Here is a 20,527-nt window from a genome sequence, read left to right on the forward strand (position 1 = left end):
TGGCATCATGCTTCTTAGTGGTTGGACAGGAGTCGACCACTAGTTGAGGGCAGTCTATGGGATATGGTCTATTCAGATGGAGTTCCATGTCAATGCAGATGATATGTGCTCTTTACTCTCACTTGTTGGGAACATGCTTCTTTCAGTGTCCTCACTTCTCATTCACTATAGAGCACACTTCTCGATGCATGCACACCCATAGATACTATTCTTAGTACAAGTCTAACATGTATTTAAGCTAGCCTATGCTGTAGCCTTAGACCCCAGCTTCAGCTAAGGTTATACACTCTCAACTCTTACTGAACTCCCTGATTCGCAACTAGCTTGTCCATTATCATCCATGAGAACTCACAATGCTGTCTACCCTATGAATCACCAAACATGAGTGACACATTAGACTCATGCTTTGTGCTGTTTTGAGTTGGTGTGCTACAACAATGAAGTGTGACAGAATAGGCTCTGAGAGAGATGAGAACAAAAGTGATGCAGTTGCACCAGTGGCACCCACAATCATGGCAGATTTTGCTGAGGCCTTACTTAATGCTAGGTGGCAGTTCACAATATCAAGAGTACCCCCCTGGTTACTCTCACCTGGAGTAACCACCTGCAAACAAGGGAGTAACCTTGAGTAACCGTGTGGTAAAACCAGTATATTATATACTCTATATAACATATACAAATCTGATATCTAGCTGAATATACTGCATATTTCTCCCAATCTTAACATGCACAGGTTGCCACTAGTTACAATACATCATACAGAACACTATGTCAGCTGGATGAGCTTTATGATGGTTATTGTAAAGGAATTAAAAATATCATGCAGTCATCATCACATACTTCTAGTCTTCTCAGGCTGCATGCAGTCATGTTAGAATCATGCCAATAGGAATATGGCAGAGATTGCATGTAGCAGAAGCCACAGAACATGTCAGGCATAGGTGAAGCTATTAGCAACATCACCTCTGAGCCAAAGCCCTAAGATGAATATGGACAGAAGTCTACAGAGTGATAGAGACAAGATGAGAGATAAGTCCAATGGATCAGAGGTCCACAGACTGGAGAGCGAGAGTTTAGACTTAGAGTCAGAGAGAGAGATTGGGCTGAACCAAGTTGATATTCAAACTGAGTATCTACAGTGTAATTCTAAGGTTTATATACTACTTGAGAGTCCTATCTAGTTCCTACTTGGAGTGATCTACATTCTAGGGTGGTCAGTAGTTATAGTCTACCAGTTGGTAGCCAATGGAGTCCAATGACATACTCACTACTGATGTCAGGCTATTGATAAATTAAAATGGAGAGGTGAAATATAAAATAGAATATGAAATAGAAACTGAGAATCAGAATCCATTGGATTCCAAAATGGGTTTGTTGGAGTTAGGTTTGAAGTTGGCATTCCATCAGCATGCACATTACAGGTCAAGATCAGGCAAAGAGTTATGAGGATGTCAAATAATTACATCCACTTGATATTTTTTTTAAGGCCTGATCAATCCAACCAACTGACTGCCATGGGAACATACCTAATGAAGGCATAACATACAGTATTGGCAAGCACACTGCCACCCGGTTAGAAGCAGTTACCCATCTAGACATTGCTGGAATTCCCAAATCCACCTCATCAGCAAGCTGGCAGGACTATTCCTTCATCATCTCTATCACTGAGAAGATGCTTAACAGAATCACACAGCCAACAGCTTCAGTGAAATCTTTATTCTTCATCAATTATTGCTTCCTCATGGCACATTTGAGCTGATTAGTGCAGAAAAAATTTGATATAGAATTTTTTTTAAGGCCTCTTGAAGGCGACCGACCGACCGACCGGGTGTACCGGCTTGACGGTCCGGTAACCCCTTGAGATCAGAGAGAAAAGAACACGGACCAGGAGTATTCGACCCACCATCCATGAGCTGTGCACACATCGCTTTGACCTCGTTGGCCATCTTGCGAAAACGAGTTACACCAGCAACATCCAAAATATCGCAATCCCAGTGACTCTTAGGTGCAGCATCAGTCATAATGTTGGGATCGGGGGCAATTGCGAGAGGGGTGACGGAGTTGGTTGCCTTATCGTAGTGGTAGAATGAGAGAAGAGTTCCGAAAGCGCTGATGCCAGGGAGAGTAGGAGTGACGACATCAGAGTGGAGGTCGCGGAAATGCTCCCGCATCTGTCTGTCAGCTTCTTGGCGTTTGGAATCCAGACGAAATGATGCGGGTGGTCTGACCTCAATGAACAGGACTGAGTGTTTGTTCAATTTGACAGTGAACATGGGGACAATGTCGAAGCTATCCCGAGGAGCAGCAGGAATATGGAATTGCGGAATGATCTCAAACGGTCCATCGAGGGAAAAAAGATGATAGAGCAGACGCAATGTAAGGACCATAGGAAGCACTCTCATCAGTGGTGCTGTTATCAACGGCGGAAAGAAAGGATTTCATTAAGAATATCGGCCAAGGCTGAGCGCTAGCGTTTGCCATTCTGTTCTGCAAAAAAATGAGTATTGACCAAAGGAGCACAACTAAGTACACACCAGCGTGGAAGAGGATTAGGCTAGCAGTTGTTACTGACCGAGTTTATGAATTCAGTGCCTAATTCCCTTGCCGGGCAACTCGTCGTCAGTGGTCAACGCCCTCATGTATAACATCGAGTTTCGCACCTAGTTGCACCCATGCTCCCAGTCCAGGTAAAGGGTACGACGCAACTTCACAATCGCCCACTGTCGCCAATACCGAGTTCTGTTGTAGAAGAAAGAGGAAGCCTCTCCGTATGCCTTCGCGAGTAGACAACTGTTCATATGCAGTGCGAGGCGTCCGAGGCGTCGATTTCCTTTCGCCTTCGTGAGTCGGGCCCTGAATGAGCCAATCAGAGGGAAGCACAGCCTCTGGTTGGAGTCGAAATTAAATTTGACATCAAGGTATATAAGTGTCACCCCGGCATTCATTCTGTCTTTGCCTTTAACGCTGACCTTGGTCGCGCTGAACGAGAATTCTTCAATTCCCACTGATTGTCCAAATCGCCGTAGTCATTCCAGAACTATTTATTATGTCGACATACAACCGCTTAGGTATATTGCTCACTTCTTCAGCTCGTCAACTCGTCTAATATTGAGTTAACAGAATACCCATACGCGATGGGCGTCGTATCCGAGAAACATACACCCTATCGAGTCGCATCCACCGACAGTCATCTTTTGCCTGAAGGTCCATCTCCTTACAAGACATTTTATACCTTCTCCAACTATCTTTTAGGCTACATCGACCAGTACGGCGCTTCTACTTCCACGGGCCACCACCCCGCCAAGCCCATTGCTACGAGTACGTGTCGTGGCCCATTTTTGCTTCGCACCGTCTCATCGCTCTCTTGTGTAGCCCCCTTGCACCTTCCCTTTCCTCCCTGCATTAGCACGGCCCAAGCGCCATGCGATGTCAACAGTGTGTCTCTGCTTCACATTTGCAAATCACCTGTCTCATCACAAGATGTAGAGCCCTCTTCTTGGGTCCAGGAATACTCAATGTCCGCTGTTTCGCCATTCTTCTCTCCTAACGAAACGAGAGGGTGGTCTCCCTTCGTCTCACTGTCCTCTGAGATGACTCCAGATCGTGAGTCTAGTAATTTGCACTGGGATCATATCACCTTTCTCATCGAGTTCTTGCAGTGCTCTTCTCCTCGCCTTCAATATCAGACGACTGTCCGAACGTGTTTGATATTCAATTCGGACGTTCCCTGCATCAGCAACAAAAGCAGCGTGAACAACAACAATCTCAAGAACCGCAGCTTCCACCCCGTTTCCCCGAGCAGTTTTCCTCCCCCCAACTCCGAGCTCCACCGACCATCAACAAGTCTAATATTAAGACTTCTCCATCTTCTCAAGACAATGCTTCCACACGCCGCCGCCACCCATGCCTCATCCCCGGATGCCAGAGGCGTTTTACAAGCCAGTATACGCTCAAAGTACATATGCAGGCACACAAACCCAAGCCTCGTGTATCGTTCGTATGCACGCTCGGTTGCGGGGAGCGGTTCTCTAGGCAACACGATCGGCTCAGACACGAAGTGGCGAAGCACAACAAGGTCTGCGAGTTTTCGTGCGAGGCATGTGGGCGGTTTTTCTCCATGGCCAAGACACTGGGCAACCATAAATGTCCTGTTGCGCAAGGTGAAACGAGATGGGTCAATAATTAGCGATGCCTTCTCTTCTTTTGTGTATTTTTACATCTTTTTTTATGGTATTTTCGGGTGCGCACAAATGGAGCCAATACTTTCCAGGTCCTACCTGTCTCGTAGTTCGTGTCATCGCGTTCACTCCTATGGAGATATTCCGTGATGAGGTGGGTGTCATTAGGTAGTCTATTGTAATACTTTTTACTTGGCTCCCCTCATCCGCTTCTTCTGATCCAAGATAGCCTTTCTCAGACGTATCGCCTTGGGGGTAACCTCTACAAGTTCATCATCAGCCATATACGCAATACTCTCCTCAAGGGACATGATTCTCGGACTCGCAATGACAAGCTTCTCGTCCGCGCCTGCCGCTCGAATGTTGGTAAGCTTCTTCTTCTCGCAAGGGTTCACATATAGATCTGATGCCTTGGAACACTCGCCAATAACCATACCCGGATAGACGTTCGTGGTCGGGTGAATGAACATGATTCCACGAGCTTGCAGAGGCGCAATGGCGTAGGCGGAGGACTCGCCTAGGGACATGGAAATCAGAGAGCCGTTGCGTCCAGTGTCAATAGTGCCCTTGTAAGGCATGTAGCCTTTGAATATGTGGTTCAGAGTGCTGTATACAACAGGTTCAGCGAAACGAAGAACAGAAATGGTGGTAGCCCTCACCCCTCGCCATGGACATCATTTTTAAATTCCCCAGCCATATATCCAAGTAGACCGCGAGCAGGCACCTCCATCTCAATCCTCATGAACCCAGGCTCTGCCGGCTCGTAGTTTTTCATCTCGCCCTTCCGCATTGTGAGCTTCTGGATGACTGTACCCGCCCATTCCTCCTTGACGATTATAACGCAATCCTCGATAGGTTCAAGTTTCTGGCCGGGATTATCAGGATCAGGGATCATAACAGCTTTGGGCGGGCCAATCGTAAACTCGAAGCCTTCACGACGAAGCGTCTCAAAGAGGACGCCAAGATGCAAAACGCCACGACCACGGAGTTCCAACGACTCGGCTGTGGCGCCAGGTAGAACGCGTAGAGCAACATTAGTCTCGGCCTCGCGCAGCAGACGTTCACGAATAACCTGGCTGGTCAACTTGCTGCCCTCCTTTCCAGCGACTGGACTGTCATTAGGGTAGATACGGACGGAGATGGTCGGAGGGTCGATGGGAGTTGTCTTGAGAGGCTTGACGTCGTCTCCTGGGCTAACCAGACTGACGTTGACGCCGCCGATACCTGCCTGAATTTTGATACCAGCAATAGAGACAATCTCGCCTGCAGCTGCAACATCACGCTCTACCCTCTCCAGGCCAGCACGAGAGAAAATCTTTTTGACTTTTCCATCCCCAACTTTGTTGCCTTCTGCATCAAGCGCCCAGAGCGTGTCACCTACGCGCAGCTGACCCGATTGTATACGCCCTAAGTAGAGCATTCCAACATATGAGTCGCTTTCTATTTGAACGGTGAGCATAGAGAAGGGATCGTCTGAAGAGAGATGTGTTGGGGGCGGGACCTGGGAGAGAATCAAATCAAAGAGCGGTTCCATGTTGCCATTCGTCGGGGCTGGCGGAGGCTGGTCAAAGGTAGCCCATCCCTCCTTTGCAGAGGCATATACGACAGGGTACTCCATCTGGTCGTCGGTGGCGCCAAGGGTTGCGAAGAGGTCGAAGAGGTCGCTCTCTACCTGAGCGGGGCGACTGGTGGGACGATCAGCCTTATTGAGTACTACCAACGACCTAGACGAGTCAGATAGAGCAACGAGGAGAAGATGAAAAGACAGACTTGAGTCCTCTTGCCAATGCCTTGCCCAATACGAAACGAGTCTGTGTCATTGGACCCTCCGTAGCATCTACGACGAGCGCTACACCGTCAACCATGCTGAGAACACGCTCGACTTCTCCTCCGAAATCTGCGTGACCAGGCGTATCGACGATATTGATGAGATTATCGCGGTATTTGATGCTAGTGCACTTGGATAGAATGGTGATACCGCGTTCCTTTTCGAGATCGTTCGAGTCCATGACGCGCTCCGTGGGAGGCTCATTGGCTCCTACGGTGGAAGAGGGAGAAAGGGTACCGGACTGACGAAGAAGCTGGTCAACGAGCGTAGTTTTGCCATGGTCGACTGAAGAAAGGTCAGATAAAATTGGTGAAGAACTTGGTAGGACGTACCATGGGCTATAATAGCGATATTTCGTATGTTTTCTGTGGCATAGCAGCGACGAAATGGCAAAGAGAGATGCCTTGCGATTACGGGCAATCGCAGAAAAGCATTTCGAAGCATTACTTGGGCGTCACTGTAAAGGCAAAGAAAATATTAGTCAGCAGATCACCTTGGACTGGTACGGCGATGTCGACGAGCTCTCCCCGCCCTGTGAAGCGACGACGAGTCATGTCCAGTGCAGACGGGTTTGCAACACCAGAAATCAAGCCAAAGAGCAAACCAGCGACGCCTCGATTCCAGTCGGCATTCGAAACGACGAAACCTGTGTCCAAGAGAAAGGAAACAGTACCACCACCGCCTCCAATAACTCCAAAGCCACGCTCAAAAGCTAACCCGTTTGCTTTCGTTGTCGGTCCATCACCAAAGCTAAAGGCGCTTCAACCACCGCCTCCCCCAATCCAACCACCACAAACCCCTTCGCTCAAGCCGGCCCGACCTCCCGTGCTACCAGCCTCGAGTTCACCCCCTCGCCGCCTTCATCACCTCAATTCGATTCTCAGCTCTGACTCTGCCGACCTCGCTTCTGTATTTCTGCACAACCTCACAGAGCAAACAGATGGCGACCCAGACCTCACGCAGAGTCCTTCGAAACGAGGAAAATTCTTACGGTATGCCTCTGTCCTTGCTTCACGACTGCATCTAACAAGTTGTTGCAGTGGAGGATTGGCGTCTCACGCGTCATCACTGTTTACACGCTCCCATACCGCGTTGACTCTCTGGAAATCCGATAACGACAAGCTGGAACCAGCAATCAAGCTCGTAGTCGTATCATTCTCTCATGACGGTATCGCGTTTTGTCAGCGACAGGCGCAATTCCCATTGTCAACACCACCGCCTCTTACTCCCGTCCTTCTCTCTGGACTGACAGCGCCGCCCAAACACGGCCAAGAGTTGTTCATTTATAAACCATACCAGACACTGCCGCTTCCGATTCATCATGCAGAACCCCTACTTATTTCAGCCCGATACAGGGTATCAGCATAGATATACATACATACATGTACAACAGACAGCTATCAATATAATAGATATCACAACATAAAACATTATTATTATCAATCTACTTCTTCGCTCTCCGTATCCCCAGCAGTCAGCCGCTGAAGGCTCTCGTTCAAGACCGGTGCTGGCCCAGGCATCGCTTCTGCAAATGCAAATGCGACACCGACGCTCGCAGTGACCACACGCCATCGAGCCTCCTCTGCCAACACGACTCCGGCTAGTCGAACGACCCACCCCGTCAGTGGATCAAAACCGTCGTGTCCCCTGAATGAGACCAGATAACCTAGCAGCCCCGGAACAACAACAGTGGGGCCTGTCCATCTCCCAATGTCCATCCAAAATGCTCGACTCTGGAGTACACTTGGCGGTGGATACGGCACCTCGATGCCACCAATAGCGGTCCACGTCCACGGCACGATAACCACCAACAGCACGAAAAACTCAATCAACGCGCTCAGCAACCATACGTTCGTCGAGTTCGACATCCACGACCTCGTCTTAATAAGCACCTCCCCCTTCTTTACTTCTTCCACTCTGCGAATCACCATAGCACTCAGCCCTTTGCGCGCCGAAACAACGGCTGATATCGAACCCGCACTCGATGGAAGTGGAGGAAGAGAACTCGGCGTCGGAGGCTCGACGACGGTCTGAGTTTTCGTCGCAAAGGGTGTGATAGATTTGAGCATCACGGAGACTTCTCCCCTTCCTGGGGTCTCGACGATGGGGTCCATAGGCACCGGCTTTCGAGGTGAGGGAGGTGTCATTTCTTTCGGTGGCGCAAGGCGAGTACTACTAAAGCGTTGAGCAAAGCGCCCTGTTCTTTCTCTTTCTTTGAAGCGTACCTAGGCAACTGAGGTTGGACACTTGGCTTCCGAGCGACGGCTCCTCCACGACTCCTGACACCATATAGGCCGGCATACTGAGGGTCGCCTTCGAGCACGTCCTGATTGTTGTCTAGATGTTTCTTGATGCGTAACTACGAGAATATTAGTACATGCCTCATCAGCCTAGATAAAGGGCTGACCTGCAATTCATCTTTCGTGCCAGCATCACTGATTCCGAGAGAATTGGCGATATGTTGCAAGTCGGCCTTTTTCTTTGGCTGGAGAGATCCAGAAAACGGGGCCATAATGTCGCGTCTTGAGTGTTGAATGCAATCAACGAAGCGAAGCCACAGCACGTTTGTCCATATTTACGCGTTGATCACGTGTGCTGGCCTCCTTGAGCTTCCCATCACAACCGTTGCTTCTGCATCTTTCTCTTTCTCATCGTCGCCGTCGTCGTCCTTGCAGGTCCAAGTTTCTTTTTCATCATGCTCTCCATTCTTTTGTCGCTCTTTCTCGCTGGTCGAGGTATTCTTTCACAATGATTTGCTCTAATTTCCAATTCTCACTTGCCTCTTTCAGTTTTCGCTTTCAGCTTTAACGTAACTGTGACGCCAGCATTGGCGACCCTGCCCCCCTCAGAGCTGCTGAACTTTTCGTTCACTGGGGCAATCGACTCTTGCCAGTCGCTTTGCAACGATGCATCCACTGCGATCTCCAATTGCACTGTCTCTGCCCAGGCAGCCACTACAGCGCCGGACCCCACTCCTGACCCTGCCTCCGACTGTCTTTGCTCCAATACTACCGTCTTAGCCCTCCTCACCTGCGAGCAGTGCATCTATACTGCTCAAATTGCTGCCAATGTTCGCCCCAATGATCCTCGTGCCGGCAGTCAGCCATTGTTGGCAGGTGCGCCACCTTTGTGTACTGTTTCTACTTAAATTAATGTCTTCTAGCCTATTCCGCTTCGTGCGCTGCTGCCAAGATCAACCTCACCGCCCCTCAAACTGCCTTGACACTCCCCGCCAACTGGGATGGACCAGCCGGCATCCATCTTTCCGCCGTAGGCACCGTTTTTACAGTCATGGCAGCTACTGGCCTTGGGGTCGGAGCCATGTGGCTGTTATCTAATTTGTGAGGGGGTTAGCAGCGCTGGCGCCATAGTAGCTTTGTCTTTCATTTGTGTTGTTTTTCAACGACGACAGCTGTGTTTGAGAGTTCGTGTTTGATCTGGATCACCATCAATGTCAAGTTGCATCTCCCCATACAGACGACCGTACGCAATTGGTGAATTCACCCCCCCCAAATAACCTGGACCCCTTGACAATTGCCAGTGCTGGGGCAGGGCAACAGTATCGTGAGTCCAGGTTCAAGATGCTCCCAAGAAGCTCGTTGATGACACTAAGTTATCATAAATATGCAGCAATGTGCACAAGTTTTACTACAGGATTCCGCAACTATCATCAATCCCAGCAAAGTACCGGTTGAGCAACTTAATCTTGCCGAGGAGATCCATTGACTTGTCTAATCTTTCATCAGTGAAAGTCGAAGATTTGCCCGAATTGTCAACATATTTGTTCGTCGGATAGCTCTGGATCATCGCCAGCTGCAAGACTTTCGTCTTAGGGCGTGTCAAGATGCGAAGGAGCATCACTTCTGCGAGGACCCACTGCTGAAACAAATCACTTGAACACATCGCCGGTACAATGTGGGAAAGCGTCATTTCGACGCTTTGGAGTGAGATCGATCATGATCTTCAGTTAGAGGCGACATCTGGCAAAGAGAGAGTATGTGCATTGGTGACGGGTTTATGAATGAAAAGGGTTTTCTCAACCGGACTATGAGTTACAGCTGTTTGCATACAGCTTGACAGTAGCATGTGTTTTGCACGAGAAGAGAGTAATTTGAACTTGGTCATAAACCATGGTTTATGGACTTGGAGACGCGTTTATGGCTAGTTTATGGCGATCTCGGAGGCCCTTGTGTGTGCTTGAAGTCCCCAAAACACGGTTTATGACGAAGTCCGGGCCTTCTTCCATCATCCACAAAAAACGCCCCTAACTGTCAAGCTGTATGCAAACAGCTGTAATACTAGGAGCAGTATAAGTGTCATCAACGACTATCTACTCTGAAGCCAAGCGACAGGAATTAATAATAGCTTGAAAGCCGCACCTAAGATGCCCCATAGGGGTGGAAAATGCAATCATAATCAAAGTATCCACCAAGGATAGGTTCGTTAGATAGCCCTAGGGATCATCAGTGATATAGGATGAAGACCAAAGCCAAGGTCATCTGTTCATCGTCGTTCCGTCCGTGTTCAGCGCCGAAAAAGAGTCATGGAGGCCAAGAGCACTGCGATAGTGCTGCAGATAAAGCTGGTCAAGGACTCAGATCCCGGCCCCCTCTGTCATAATTTCGTAGACTCCATCCAGGAAAGGTGCAGAAGCAAGGCAGACGCACTGGAATAGAGCTCTCTCTGTTCGTCGACTTTTAATTTAGTTTATCGCAAACGAAAAAGCGTTCCGTAGTACGATGCCTGCACCAAGACGTACGTTCGCATCGTTACCCATAGATAGGAAAGAACATTCAAGAAATTGGATAGCTACAGCCAAGACAGGCCACAAAGCCACGACGCTATATCCATCTACGAACTGGCCGTCAAATGCCGTTAATACGCGATATGCAACTCGGAAGAAGCACAAAGACAGACAGTCTTTTGGCTTGGATTTCTGTCTGCTATAGTTAACAGAAGATGAACAATATTAACCAAAAGTACCTTCAAAAGCGCTGGGAGAGCAATATTCCCTGGGCAAGACCTGCATATTCATTGCGGGGTCACCGGCCAGGAGCCACATAATACTAAACCTGTATGTCCTAAATATATCTACGCTGATTCGTCCTGGTCAACGACTATGGTAGCTGACACTCAGATCAAACTGAGATGGACTAAGGACTTTGACATCGTGGTATAAAGGGAAAGGTCTCCGGGACGCCGGCCCGGAACATACCACCTTTTCTTCCGGCAACAGTGATTCATCATAACTTGCACCGAGGGTCGACCAGACAGAAAAGTTCCAACGTCAGTTTATGATCTCAGCACTGATAGGATAAACAAGTCAGTTGTAATATATCAACTCGATGGCTCGAACTTTACCATTGATAATGTGCGCATCGCGGATTGCAGGAACCGGGATGGTCATGCAAATGCTTCATCTGGTATCGGAAGGGCACAGATGACCGCTTAGTTGATGGCGCCTCAGCGCGTTCGTTTCACTATTTCTGTCCTCATCTACACATGCGTTCTGCGACTGGCCTGTTCAATAAGAAACGCCGATACCGTGGACTAGGTAGCTCCATCACCGCGCTGCGGACTCGAGTAACAGGGTCCGAAATATACCCGGTTGTAATGATCAGCAAGACCCAGATATAGGCATGAACGCCAAAAAAGAAACGAGTCATCAAAGCAAATACGATTCTGGTGTTACACAGCTATTTCAATTCAGCTTGGGCTAAGCCGCACTCGCAAACGCCGGTGGTCTTGCGAGGCCTTCTTTCATGAGCTTCTCCCGCCTCTTGCCAGTAGCCTCATTCAGCCTATCCAGCATCTGCACTGTTGCCTCCCAATCCACGCAAGCATCCGTAATACTCACGCCGTGCTTCAGTCCCTGGGGACCCTCGGGCGGTACGTCCTGTCGGCCATCCTTGATATTACTCTCCACCATCACGCCTGTGATGTTTTTCTCTCCTTCCTCGAGCTGTCTGCACACGTCTTCCAGCACAATGGGCTGGTTTTTGTGATTCTTTTGCGAGTTTCCATCTAAAAGTATAGTTTTAGTTCCAAGGTCAGGAGGGTGGGGAAAAAAAGACTTACGACTACAGTCAATCATAATGCTCGCGAACGCGTTTTTTCTCTTCTTCTCGATATCGGTAGCCGCTTTTCTCACATACTCCTTCTGGTAGTTGGGACCACTAGTCCCACCACGGAGGATAACATGCACGTCTTTGTTACCCTTCGTTTTGACGATGGCAGCCAGTCCCTGCTCAGTCACACCCATGAACGCGTGTGGATTGCTCGACGATTGCATAGCATCAACGGCCACGCCTACACCGCCGTCTGTCCCATTCTTGAATCCAATAGGGAAAGAAACACCACTAGCGAGCTCTCGGTGGAGTTGGGATTCCGTTGTTCGCGCACCAATAGCGCCCCAGGAGATCACTGCGATGTATCACTCCATCAGATGAACAGTACATAAAGAGGAATACCCACGATCAGCAATGAACTGCGGTGAGATCGTATCAAGTAGCTCACTCCCGACGGGAACGCCCATATCCGTAAGGTCGCACAACAGCTGCCTTGCGATTCTCAGGCCTTTGTTAATTTTGAACGTGCCATCGATATCCGGGTCATTGATCAAGCCTTTCCAGCCCACCGTGGACCTCGGCTTTTCGCTAAACCGTGATGAGATTGGAACCAGTCCCGACGTGGTAGCTCACAAGTAGGCCCGCATAACAATATGCAGATTGTTCCACTTGGGAATGTGTTCCTTGAGAAGAGTTGCATATTGGAGGGCCTGTTCAGCGGAATGAATTGAACAGGGCCCGACGACGACGAGTATTCGATCGTCGGAGCCAGCAAGGATCCTGGCAGCGGTGAAACGAGCAGCTGCGATGGTTTTTTTGGCTTGTGCAGAAGAGACAATTTCGTGTCGCAACAAGGCTGGTTGTACAAGGGGATCGTACTAACGCACGTAAGAAGGCAGATACCTAAGTAAAGGATAATGACTTACTCCTACGACCCTTCGGTCCTGAATGTACTGTTGTACTTTGCCATCATCCTCGAGCTCGGGGTTGGGGGTAACGTCATACATGTGTTTGGGAATAGCTGCAGGCAAGAAAAGGTGAAAGAAATGAAGGGAGAAGAAGGGAGACACTTACGGAAACGAAAGGGACGGGAGTCTTTTATAGCAGCAGTCTGCATGGTGTATTGACGTGTCTAGATGGTGATGGCCGTTTAGATGGAATGCAGAGTCCGTGACTCTTTACTAGTACAGCTGCTTACCAGATCCAATTAGCTCCACTAAGGCTATTGTTGTTGTTCGATCCGGTGTTTGTGTGCCGAAAATCAGCTGTTGTACAAGTTCAATCGGCCGATAGACGCGAATCGATGAAAGAGAGAAATTTTACTAGAAAATATGACTCGAAGGCTTTCTTTGGGCGGAAACAGGCGCTGCGTGATCGATGCGAAATTGCACCGTTGCACGTGACGTAAATATTTCCATGATTTCTCCATCCACGACGAAAAGAGTAACTCTCTCCCCCCAGGCAGGCTTTTGCGTCAAATCGACCACTATCGCGGAGAACGGCGGCAATGGCATGAAAGTCTTCATCAACATTGCCTGGGATGCGAATGTGCCCTCACCACCGCCTGCCAGTGATGAGGTTATCCAGCGGGCGATGCAGGGCGAAGACGACGACGGGTGGTATGTGCCCGTCGTCGTATCCGAGCCGAGGGGCGACGTCGATAAAGGTACGCATCTATCTCAGCTCGCTTGTCAACGTAATCTCAAGGCAGCATTCAGTTGGGAAACCCAGCCTAGTCATTGACTGTGTCTACAACAAATCTCTCAAGTCGCGTGTGTTGCGCGACCCCGCCTGGAAGACCTTTCTTATTGAGCTCGCCCTCCAACGTATTGAGGTCCAGAGTGGACTCCTTCTTTCACGTCGCATCGGTACGCCCAATATCGCGTCCAAGGGCAAGCTGGGCCCAAGGGAGGTGACGGTACCGGACCTCAGCACAAAAGGCAAGGAGAAGGAGACTAAGAAGGCGTTGATAGAAGAGGTCTCCACCGGCAGCTGGGCCTGGTCCAGGTCGTCCCAGTCTGATTGTATAGACATCCGGATCGCCGTACCAAATCTGGATCGCAGCCTCATTGGCGACACCTCCCTAGACCTCGAACCACGCCGGCTCATCTTGTCTGTTCCTTCCCAGCCCACCTTGGATATCGACCTTTCGATATCAGATGCAGAGCTTGCTTCGAAACATTCCCTTTCGGACGCCATCGCGCTCAAACGCCAGCGTCCGTTCAAGGTCGACGAAGCGACAGCCGAGTGGATTGTATCAGAAAAGGTTCTAGTCTTACACGCATAGCTACGTGTACACAGACTTGCAATACATCCTTGAGCTAAATCCAGCTACTATAGTACACTTGAATTCCTGAGTAAAATACATACATTGTATCGATACAGTGTGTATGAATAAAGAACTCTCACTACTGCTGCTGCTGCTGCATACGCTTCCACAGCTCGACAGTCTCGTCCAAGCTCCTCACACTCCATCCAGTCCCAAGCGACGTAGCCATCGTACTGCCAGTCGCATGCAAGACCTCTTTAATCCCCTCGTCCAGCAATCCTGCATCAAATGTGCCTTCCGGCTTCCCAAAGCACTGCGCGTACGCATCGCTTGCCAGTCCTTTCATAATTTGCATTACCGTCGACACCGGGACCATATTCCTCAACAGATACCACGCTAGCTTCTCTGCATCCCCTTTCCTTTTCAAGGACACTTTGGCACCCATCGTATATGCCGCAAACATTTCCAAGAATTGGGGATCCTTCCTGATGACGTTCAACCGCTCATCCAGCGCATGCAGTGCTCCCATCACAGTCGAATCCCTGATCAGCGGTATCCTTGGATTGTTCTCCGACCTCCCGCTGAACCTCCGGTCATAGATCCTGCTGTAAAAGTCGGCTGCGAACCGCAGATCCTGCATCCGTAGATGGAAGTACAAGTCCTGCTCTTCCATCCGTCGATACACCCAAAGCATCAAATGAGACTGAAGCGACTGTGGTTTGCCCTGCAGAATGGAATCATACAGCGCTGCATGGCAATACGAAGTGAATAGCGCCTCCTCATCCGTATCCCCGTCCCAACCATTGCTAAAATGATCAGCGAAAGACAGATACACGGGGTCGTTAGAGAACGAATTGATAAATTCGCTCAAATCACTCGCAGGATGTGACTTGGTCGTTAGCTGCGGGAAGTCCAAGATTGCGGCTTCTCCGGCTGAGCTCCTAGACCGGACGAATAAGCTCCTGCTCCCCCTCGGATCTTCTGTGTAGCTCAAAAATGCTGTACGTCTCTTCACGTACAACGTCTGACTTCGTACCAAGCTCTCTCGATGCTGTGGGACACATTCTAGGTCCAAGTGGAACGGCCAGTACCTTGGTGTATCCACACGTATGGACATTACCTTGTCCATTTCCGGAATAAGCGTAGGAGAAATCAGCTGCGTCGTCCCCGTCTCGGTCCCATCCCGGACGGTTATCTTCAGCGGCAAATAAACCACCTCCTTCGTCTCGACATCTCGCGCAATTAAACACCTCGGCTCCGCTGCTAGCACCCATAAGTGTCTCAATGCTTGCAGATAGACTTTGTTGTCCGACGATACTTGGTGGAACCGTGGGTAAAACGCAATGACCATGCTCGCGATCGCAGCATCCGATGTGCCTAGAGTGTACCTTCCCGCACCGAGGAAGAGCAGACCGATCGCCTGGTAAGTCGCGACGTGGATACCATACTTGTGCGTCGGGTGGTACATCGTTTGGTTGAACATCCCATATGCGTAACGCAACCGTCGGAACGAGGTTATTTCCCCGGTGCCAGCCATGACCATGCTCAGGGCGATTGATATCAAGTTTAGCCCGTCGCGCACGGCAGACCGTTTGATGCGGTGGTCAAAGTTGGGTCCTAGTGTCGTGTTAGCAGCTGGTCCGCTCTTGTCAGAATAACTCACCATTTGAATAAACCATCCGCGTGAAAAGATCAAAATAGCGGATGATCAACTTATAAGCCTCCTGCCTTGCCGTCCCAGCATATTTGAGCCCCACGGCAAAGCAGCACCCAGCAATGATATTGTAATACGCCAGCTCCAACGCATCATCTATAGCAGCCCCACTGTCGAACCTCAGTTTGATAGCAGCTCTGATCGTTTCCGGAATCTGGTTGGTGAGCCAGGTCGTCGTGGGTTCGATGGAGTCCCATAAGATCAACGACCTAGCCAACACCCTCGTAAGTAAGAAACTTGGTTGAATCGAATTCAATGCAAGGATGGTATCAGGCATGGGTAGCATATCCGCAATATCCTTTCTCCCCGTCCGCAGGTACATCAACCCGAGAGCCATGGTCGCAGCAGGGCATGTCAAGTTCAGATCGAATGATGGATGACTTCCCAGACCAATTGAATGCTGTTCGTCCCCTTGAATGAGGAAATTCAGCCGTCGCACCATCTCCACGTCTGCCGGAATCATTGTACCCTTTCCCAACATGATCAACCCAAAAGCCAACGCAGCAGACGTCGTATACGTCTCCCGGTACTCGTTATGCAAATCGGGCTGGAAGAGGTCCTTCCGACTGATTTCTCGCAGGCATACTTCGGCGTACCGCCGATGTTTCGTCCCGAGATACAGGAGCCCCATACCTACCAACCCAGCAGATTGCGTCATCAGAGTGATATTCAAATCAACATCCGGTGTAGGGAGCAGCGCAGGTGTGTGCACTGCAAGTAGTTTCGTCACTGAAGCATTCCCACTGCCAACATTTGCTGCAGCCAAACCCAACAATACGCCGATGGAGGTTATATCGTGTTTGGGCGTTAGATACTGAAATGTATTCCAGGCGACCATTTCCTTGAGATGACCAGAAAGTCCCAGTCCGAATAGAAAGCCTGCATGGCTTGGCGACAAGTCGTTTGGCTTGTTAAATGCAATCCATGAGCTCTCAACGCCCTTCGTCGCAGAAGATATACGAAGACCGGCAGCGACACCGTTGTGGAATTCCCCCCATTGAATAGAATCCTGATGGAGCAATTTCACGTCCGGCACCACAGTGAACGTTGTGGGGATGAATCCGAATGGTGTAGTTGACGATAGGTATAGTGTATGCCTGTCGTGAAACCTTCGATACAGAACCAAATGTAAACATAGCACGACCGTAAGCCAGTGCGTTTGTCCGTTCGGCTATCCGCAATGCTTGATGCTGGAATTCTTTGTTCTGATCCACTTCACTGTCGAGATGCGCCCTGTCAACGGAGATACAGATGTGTGCATTGAAGACGTACCCTGCATCTGGTCGATCGACGAACGGCCGGTAGGTTTGGATATACGCAGAGTTCAACAAACGCGCCACGTCTTCTAACCTTCTATCCTGTCCAAACCGGATGTCTGTGAAGTCATCCAGGTCCAGCTCAACCCCAGAAACCGCTTCGATTTCCCCAAAGGCCAACGTTCGTGCTTCAACGATTATTTGACTCATTGTTCGACGTCGTCCAGCGCTTTTCTGACTCGAAATAAGTACTTTCAATATCGAGAAACTAGACCGTTGAAACGTACCATGAAGTCTTTGATTGGCCGGTAGCCGTCTTTCGCAAGGATGTCTGGGTCATGAACTGCAGATGCAGCGACGTCCTCGCGTCCGATAGCGCGATATACAGAAGGCGGCCAATTGATGGGCGCCATAAGCTGGCACGTCCTTATGGCTTCCCTCAAAGGAGACGCCAAACCCAGAGGCAGTCGATCCAAAAATTCCGGGCCCATACCTGACGTCACCATATAATATACAGCATTTTCAGCTCGCTTTTGGCTCTGGGTAACAGTTTTATCGGCAAGGCACTTGTATACCTCCGTGAGCTTGGAGCTAGATTCGAGTGGATCTTTACGGCCAAATGCGAATGCGGGTCGTATATTAAAACGTGCCGCCATTCCCGACGCATCTTGCCATGGCACTTTTGCATCCCACTCGGGATTGCTTATTCTTCCATATAGAATGGCTGAGATATCGGGCGGCCATGCAGGAATACGGTCCTCGACATGTTCAATATCTGATGAAGAATTAGGCTTTGTAAAATAGGAAGAACTACAGACACACGTGCGCTTGATGGATACGGCCATTCCTGAGTATTGCAAGGGCATAACCGCCTCCAGTAGTCTGCCCATTCTGGACGTATTATCCATGCTATTCGACAGATGATGTCCACCAATTGTTGCAGAGAACGATAATGATCGACAGTTAGACGGAGATCTTCACCAAGAGTATGTAGGGCATACAACACAGGCGCAAGAAGAATAGGTCGATCATCCTGAAAGGCTTCAGGCTTTTCTCTGGGAGGAGGCTGCTTCAATAAACGAAGTACAGGATCATTTCGGAAACGTGACTTTGACGATGATCTGTCCAAAAGTGTCCAAGGATCAGCTTCTTTTTCTTTGCCCTTGTTCTTCTGGCGCAAAGTGACTCCACAGACAAGGTATAAACTTGTCCTTAGAGCCTTGAACTCGGTCCCATCTGTATGCCGCCTATCTTCCTTGCACCACATTAGCAGGAATATTCGATGAATAGCGAAGAACATATTTTCTGGGAGATATAACGAGAGGATCTGAAGCACCTGAATGGCCAAAAGACCTTTTGGTATCAAGTTCATGTTTATCTCGGATTTCTGTCCGTCCCTATGCACGAGTGTCACCGATGACATTAATCCTGATTCCAGGGAGACAATGTCCCCGCGAGAATTATCGACATCCATTTTTGAATCGTCTGGTCGTGGTGCTTCAATGATACGGATGGGAACCTCGTTGACTCCGAGACATAGAAGAGCAAGGGAGTGGTCGGGCTTCAGAATAAGCAAGTCATGCATTGCTGGGCGGGTCGAACGAAGGGAGACAAAAGAGACGGCGGGAATGGTAGAAATTTTGGCGGCATGCATAGTGTGATCCTCCTTTTCGGAGACTGAAAAGAGCAACGTGGATTCGCTATGTGGGAGAGAAACAGCGAGTAGAGAGCGTTCCTCGTTGCCATCCCATCGATGGTCAAAAATCGATACAGACATTGAACACCATGTCTTTGCGCTGCAGCAACGCTTGAGTAAATTTCTCGACAATGCAAAAACAGGAAGACTCACTCAGCTTCAGATATGTCATGGGTAGAAAGCTTTTGAGCCCAAAATGACGTTTTCATTCTCCCTGTTTCGGGTGGAAAGAACGACAAGTCATCCTTTAGTCTGCCGCCCAACACCATCTTGTCAAGTGTTACGCTTAAATCATGCCTATTGAAAGAATCTCTGCGTGCTTTACTGGGTGTGCTGGGCCTTACGGGATCAACAGTCGCTGCAAGAGCTGCAGGCATCCCTGGAAGCGAGGCTAAAGGACGAGTATCAGGAAGAAAAGTGTGAATTTTTGTAGGATCGCCTGGCAGGGTATCTGCAGGAGGTTTGAAGCCGGCCATGGACATGGATTGACGCTTTCGAGCCCGTTCTTTCATGAACTCACGGCCAGCGGGTCGAGGCGCATCCTTGGCTTTGATGTAAGCATACCGCCAAATGGACAATGAATGTTTGGTTTCGTCCAGAGTCACTGCGAGCTGGTAAGGAGTAGCAACAGAATGATGCGACACCCAGAGAAGGGTCTCGGAAGGAGGTGCTGATATCAGATGTGATGATGCTTTCTCGTCCTCGTCAATGAGACGTGCGGACACGTCGTCTGGCCCACCGATAATTCCTGTTGTTACACCTAGGGCTCCAACTTCGGTAATTGGGTTGACCAAGGCAAATATTGTAGGCAAGACCTCTTCTCCCGACCGTTCGGCCTCTACAAGCTCCTGGGGATGCACTTGTCGCTGAATCATGACACCGAAGGGTGAAATAGGCCACGCTCTGCGAACGATGTATGGAACGGTGAACGTGTATCTGGTGCCATCCTGCAGAAAAGCCATGCCCTTTGTACGCAGGAACACGAAGACAGTTGGAATACGTTTGACTGTTTCTGAATAGCCGGTGGGCTGCACAGAGAGAGCAAAGGGCCCAAATGGTGATCTAGACGGGCGGGGGGTAGACGTGGGATAGTTATAGTCATCCAGGCCAAAATCCGCCTTCGAAGCAAACTGTTCCAGCCAGCCAAAACATGCCCACTGGATATTCTGACGCTCGACCTCGAAATCCCATCTTTTCCTCAAGACTCCGCCAGAGCTGAGCGCAGCTGAACGGTCATTCCATGTGAGCTGGAAGCCATTCCAAGGATCGCCTTCTGATTCAAAATATGTCGACTGAATAGCATTTTTTGACTCCAGAGCTGTTCCTCGTAGTGCAGCGCGTACCGATTTCAACAGGTCGGATTCTTCATGGGATGGCTGGGGCTCCAGATGCGACAGGTATTGGTGGGCAGAGGAGCTTGGTGGTCCGTAAGCATGTACATCGACCGCCTTGGGGAGTTGAGAGAGGAGGACTGCGTTTCCTGAAACCATGCCCGTGGGAGTCACGGTGGCAGGCGGC

The 20,527-nt window shown here is 49.6% G+C and overlaps 8 protein-coding genes across 8 annotated transcripts; 3 read left to right on the forward strand and 5 right to left on the reverse strand.

The window, feature by feature from the left end:
- Positions 1-1,904: 1,904 nt before the first annotated feature.
- Positions 1,905-2,369, reverse strand: EV420DRAFT_1215676 (uncharacterized protein; the record flags this gene model as incomplete). Its single annotated transcript, XM_060466402.1, has 1 exon — positions 1,905-2,369. A coding segment is annotated over one exon (465 nt), but the record flags the coding sequence as incomplete, so codon positions are not given.
- Positions 2,370-3,046: 677 nt separating this feature from the next.
- On the forward strand, positions 3,047-4,186 carry EV420DRAFT_1639330 (uncharacterized protein; the record flags this gene model as incomplete). Its single annotated transcript, XM_060476958.1, has 5 exons — positions 3,047-3,068; positions 3,121-3,318; positions 3,373-3,435; positions 3,487-3,603; positions 3,660-4,186. 5 exons carry the CDS (start codon positions 3,047-3,049, stop codon positions 4,184-4,186), a joined length of 927 nt encoding a protein of 308 aa, XP_060334642.1.
- A 180-nt stretch (positions 4,187-4,366) lies between these two features.
- On the reverse strand, positions 4,367-6,560 carry EV420DRAFT_1618950 (GTP-binding protein TypA; the record flags this gene model as incomplete). The annotated part of the gene is made up of 5 exons (XM_060475416.1): positions 4,367-4,784; positions 4,838-5,902; positions 5,949-6,291; positions 6,339-6,371; positions 6,500-6,560. 5 exons carry the CDS (start codon positions 6,558-6,560, stop codon positions 4,367-4,369), a joined length of 1,920 nt encoding a protein of 639 aa, XP_060334643.1.
- Positions 6,561-7,426: 866 nt separating this feature from the next.
- EV420DRAFT_1304200 (uncharacterized protein) lies at positions 7,427-8,547 on the reverse strand. Its single transcript, XM_060468448.1, has 3 exons — positions 8,414-8,547; positions 8,232-8,365; positions 7,427-8,178 (listed from the first exon to the last, which is right to left on the reverse strand). The coding sequence occupies exons 1-3, from the start codon at positions 8,516-8,518 to the stop codon at positions 7,446-7,448; spliced, it is 972 nt and encodes a 323-aa protein (XP_060334644.1). The 5' UTR covers positions 8,519-8,547; the 3' UTR covers positions 7,427-7,445.
- Positions 8,548-8,608: 61 nt separating this feature from the next.
- EV420DRAFT_1523167 (uncharacterized protein) lies at positions 8,609-9,480 on the forward strand. The gene is made up of 3 exons (XM_060472279.1): positions 8,609-8,741; positions 8,796-9,122; positions 9,170-9,480. Exons 1-3 carry the CDS (start codon positions 8,702-8,704, stop codon positions 9,349-9,351), a joined length of 549 nt encoding a protein of 182 aa, XP_060334645.1. The 5' UTR covers positions 8,609-8,701; the 3' UTR covers positions 9,352-9,480.
- A 2,149-nt stretch (positions 9,481-11,629) lies between these two features.
- EV420DRAFT_1523174 (3-deoxy-7-phosphoheptulonate synthase) lies at positions 11,630-13,420 on the reverse strand. Its single transcript, XM_060472280.1, has 7 exons — positions 13,398-13,420; positions 13,149-13,339; positions 13,001-13,095; positions 12,708-12,952; positions 12,481-12,662; positions 12,085-12,429; positions 11,630-12,030 (listed from the first exon to the last, which is right to left on the reverse strand). The coding sequence occupies exons 2-7, from the start codon at positions 13,189-13,191 to the stop codon at positions 11,723-11,725; spliced, it is 1,218 nt and encodes a 405-aa protein (XP_060334646.1). The 5' UTR covers positions 13,192-13,339; positions 13,398-13,420; the 3' UTR covers positions 11,630-11,722.
- Positions 13,421-13,490: 70 nt separating this feature from the next.
- On the forward strand, positions 13,491-14,361 carry EV420DRAFT_1476902 (pre-RNA processing PIH1/Nop17-domain-containing protein; the record flags this gene model as incomplete). Its single annotated transcript, XM_060469367.1, has 2 exons — positions 13,491-13,740; positions 13,793-14,361. 2 exons carry the CDS (start codon positions 13,491-13,493, stop codon positions 14,359-14,361), a joined length of 819 nt encoding a protein of 272 aa, XP_060334647.1.
- A 121-nt stretch (positions 14,362-14,482) lies between these two features.
- On the reverse strand, positions 14,483-20,499 carry EV420DRAFT_1639337 (uncharacterized protein; the record flags this gene model as incomplete). Its single annotated transcript, XM_060476959.1, has 7 exons — positions 14,483-15,960; positions 16,007-17,066; positions 17,137-17,275; positions 17,330-17,547; positions 17,601-18,088; positions 18,136-19,109; positions 19,163-20,499. 7 exons carry the CDS (start codon positions 20,497-20,499, stop codon positions 14,483-14,485), a joined length of 5,694 nt encoding a protein of 1,897 aa, XP_060334648.1.
- Between the last annotated feature and the right edge of the window lie 28 nt (positions 20,500-20,527).

The sequence above is a fragment of the Desarmillaria tabescens genome (assembly GCF_030435595.1).
Source record: "Desarmillaria tabescens strain CCBAS 213 chromosome Unknown EV420scaffold_8, whole genome shotgun sequence".
Taxonomy (NCBI): domain Eukaryota; kingdom Fungi; phylum Basidiomycota; class Agaricomycetes; order Agaricales; family Physalacriaceae; genus Desarmillaria; species Desarmillaria tabescens.

Excerpts from the sequence above, each read along its gene's own strand:
- EV420DRAFT_1523167 (XM_060472279.1), top strand. The coding sequence starts at position 8,702 with ATGCTCTCCATTCTTTTGTCGCTCTTTCTCGCTGGTCGAG. Across the intron at positions 8,742-8,795 it reads GCTCTTTCTCGCTGGTCGAG|TTTTCGCTTTCAGCTTTAAC; the intron begins GTATTCTTTCAC and ends TGCCTCTTTCAG. Across the intron at positions 9,123-9,169 it reads CAGTCAGCCATTGTTGGCAG|CCTATTCCGCTTCGTGCGCT; the intron begins GTGCGCCACCTT and ends AATGTCTTCTAG.
- EV420DRAFT_1523174 (XM_060472280.1), bottom strand. The coding sequence starts at position 13,191 with ATGCAGACTGCTGCTATAAAAGACTCCCGTCCCTTTCGTTTCC. Across the intron at positions 13,096-13,148 it reads CTCCCGTCCCTTTCGTTTCC|CTATTCCCAAACACATGTAT; the intron begins GTAAGTGTCTCC and ends TCTTGCCTGCAG. Across the intron at positions 12,663-12,707 it reads ATTGTTATGCGGGCCTACTT|CGAAAAGCCGAGGTCCACGG; the intron begins GTGAGCTACCAC and ends ATCACGGTTTAG.
- EV420DRAFT_1304200 (XM_060468448.1), bottom strand. The coding sequence starts at position 8,518 with ATGGCCCCGTTTTCTGGATCTCTCCAGCCAAAGAAAAAGGCCGACTTG. Across the intron at positions 8,366-8,413 it reads GCACGAAAGATGAATTGCAG|TTACGCATCAAGAAACATCT; the intron begins GTCAGCCCTTTA and ends ATATTCTCGTAG. Across the intron at positions 8,179-8,231 it reads GTCCAACCTCAGTTGCCTAG|TACTCGCCTTGCGCCACCGA; the intron begins GTACGCTTCAAA and ends ACGCTTTAGTAG.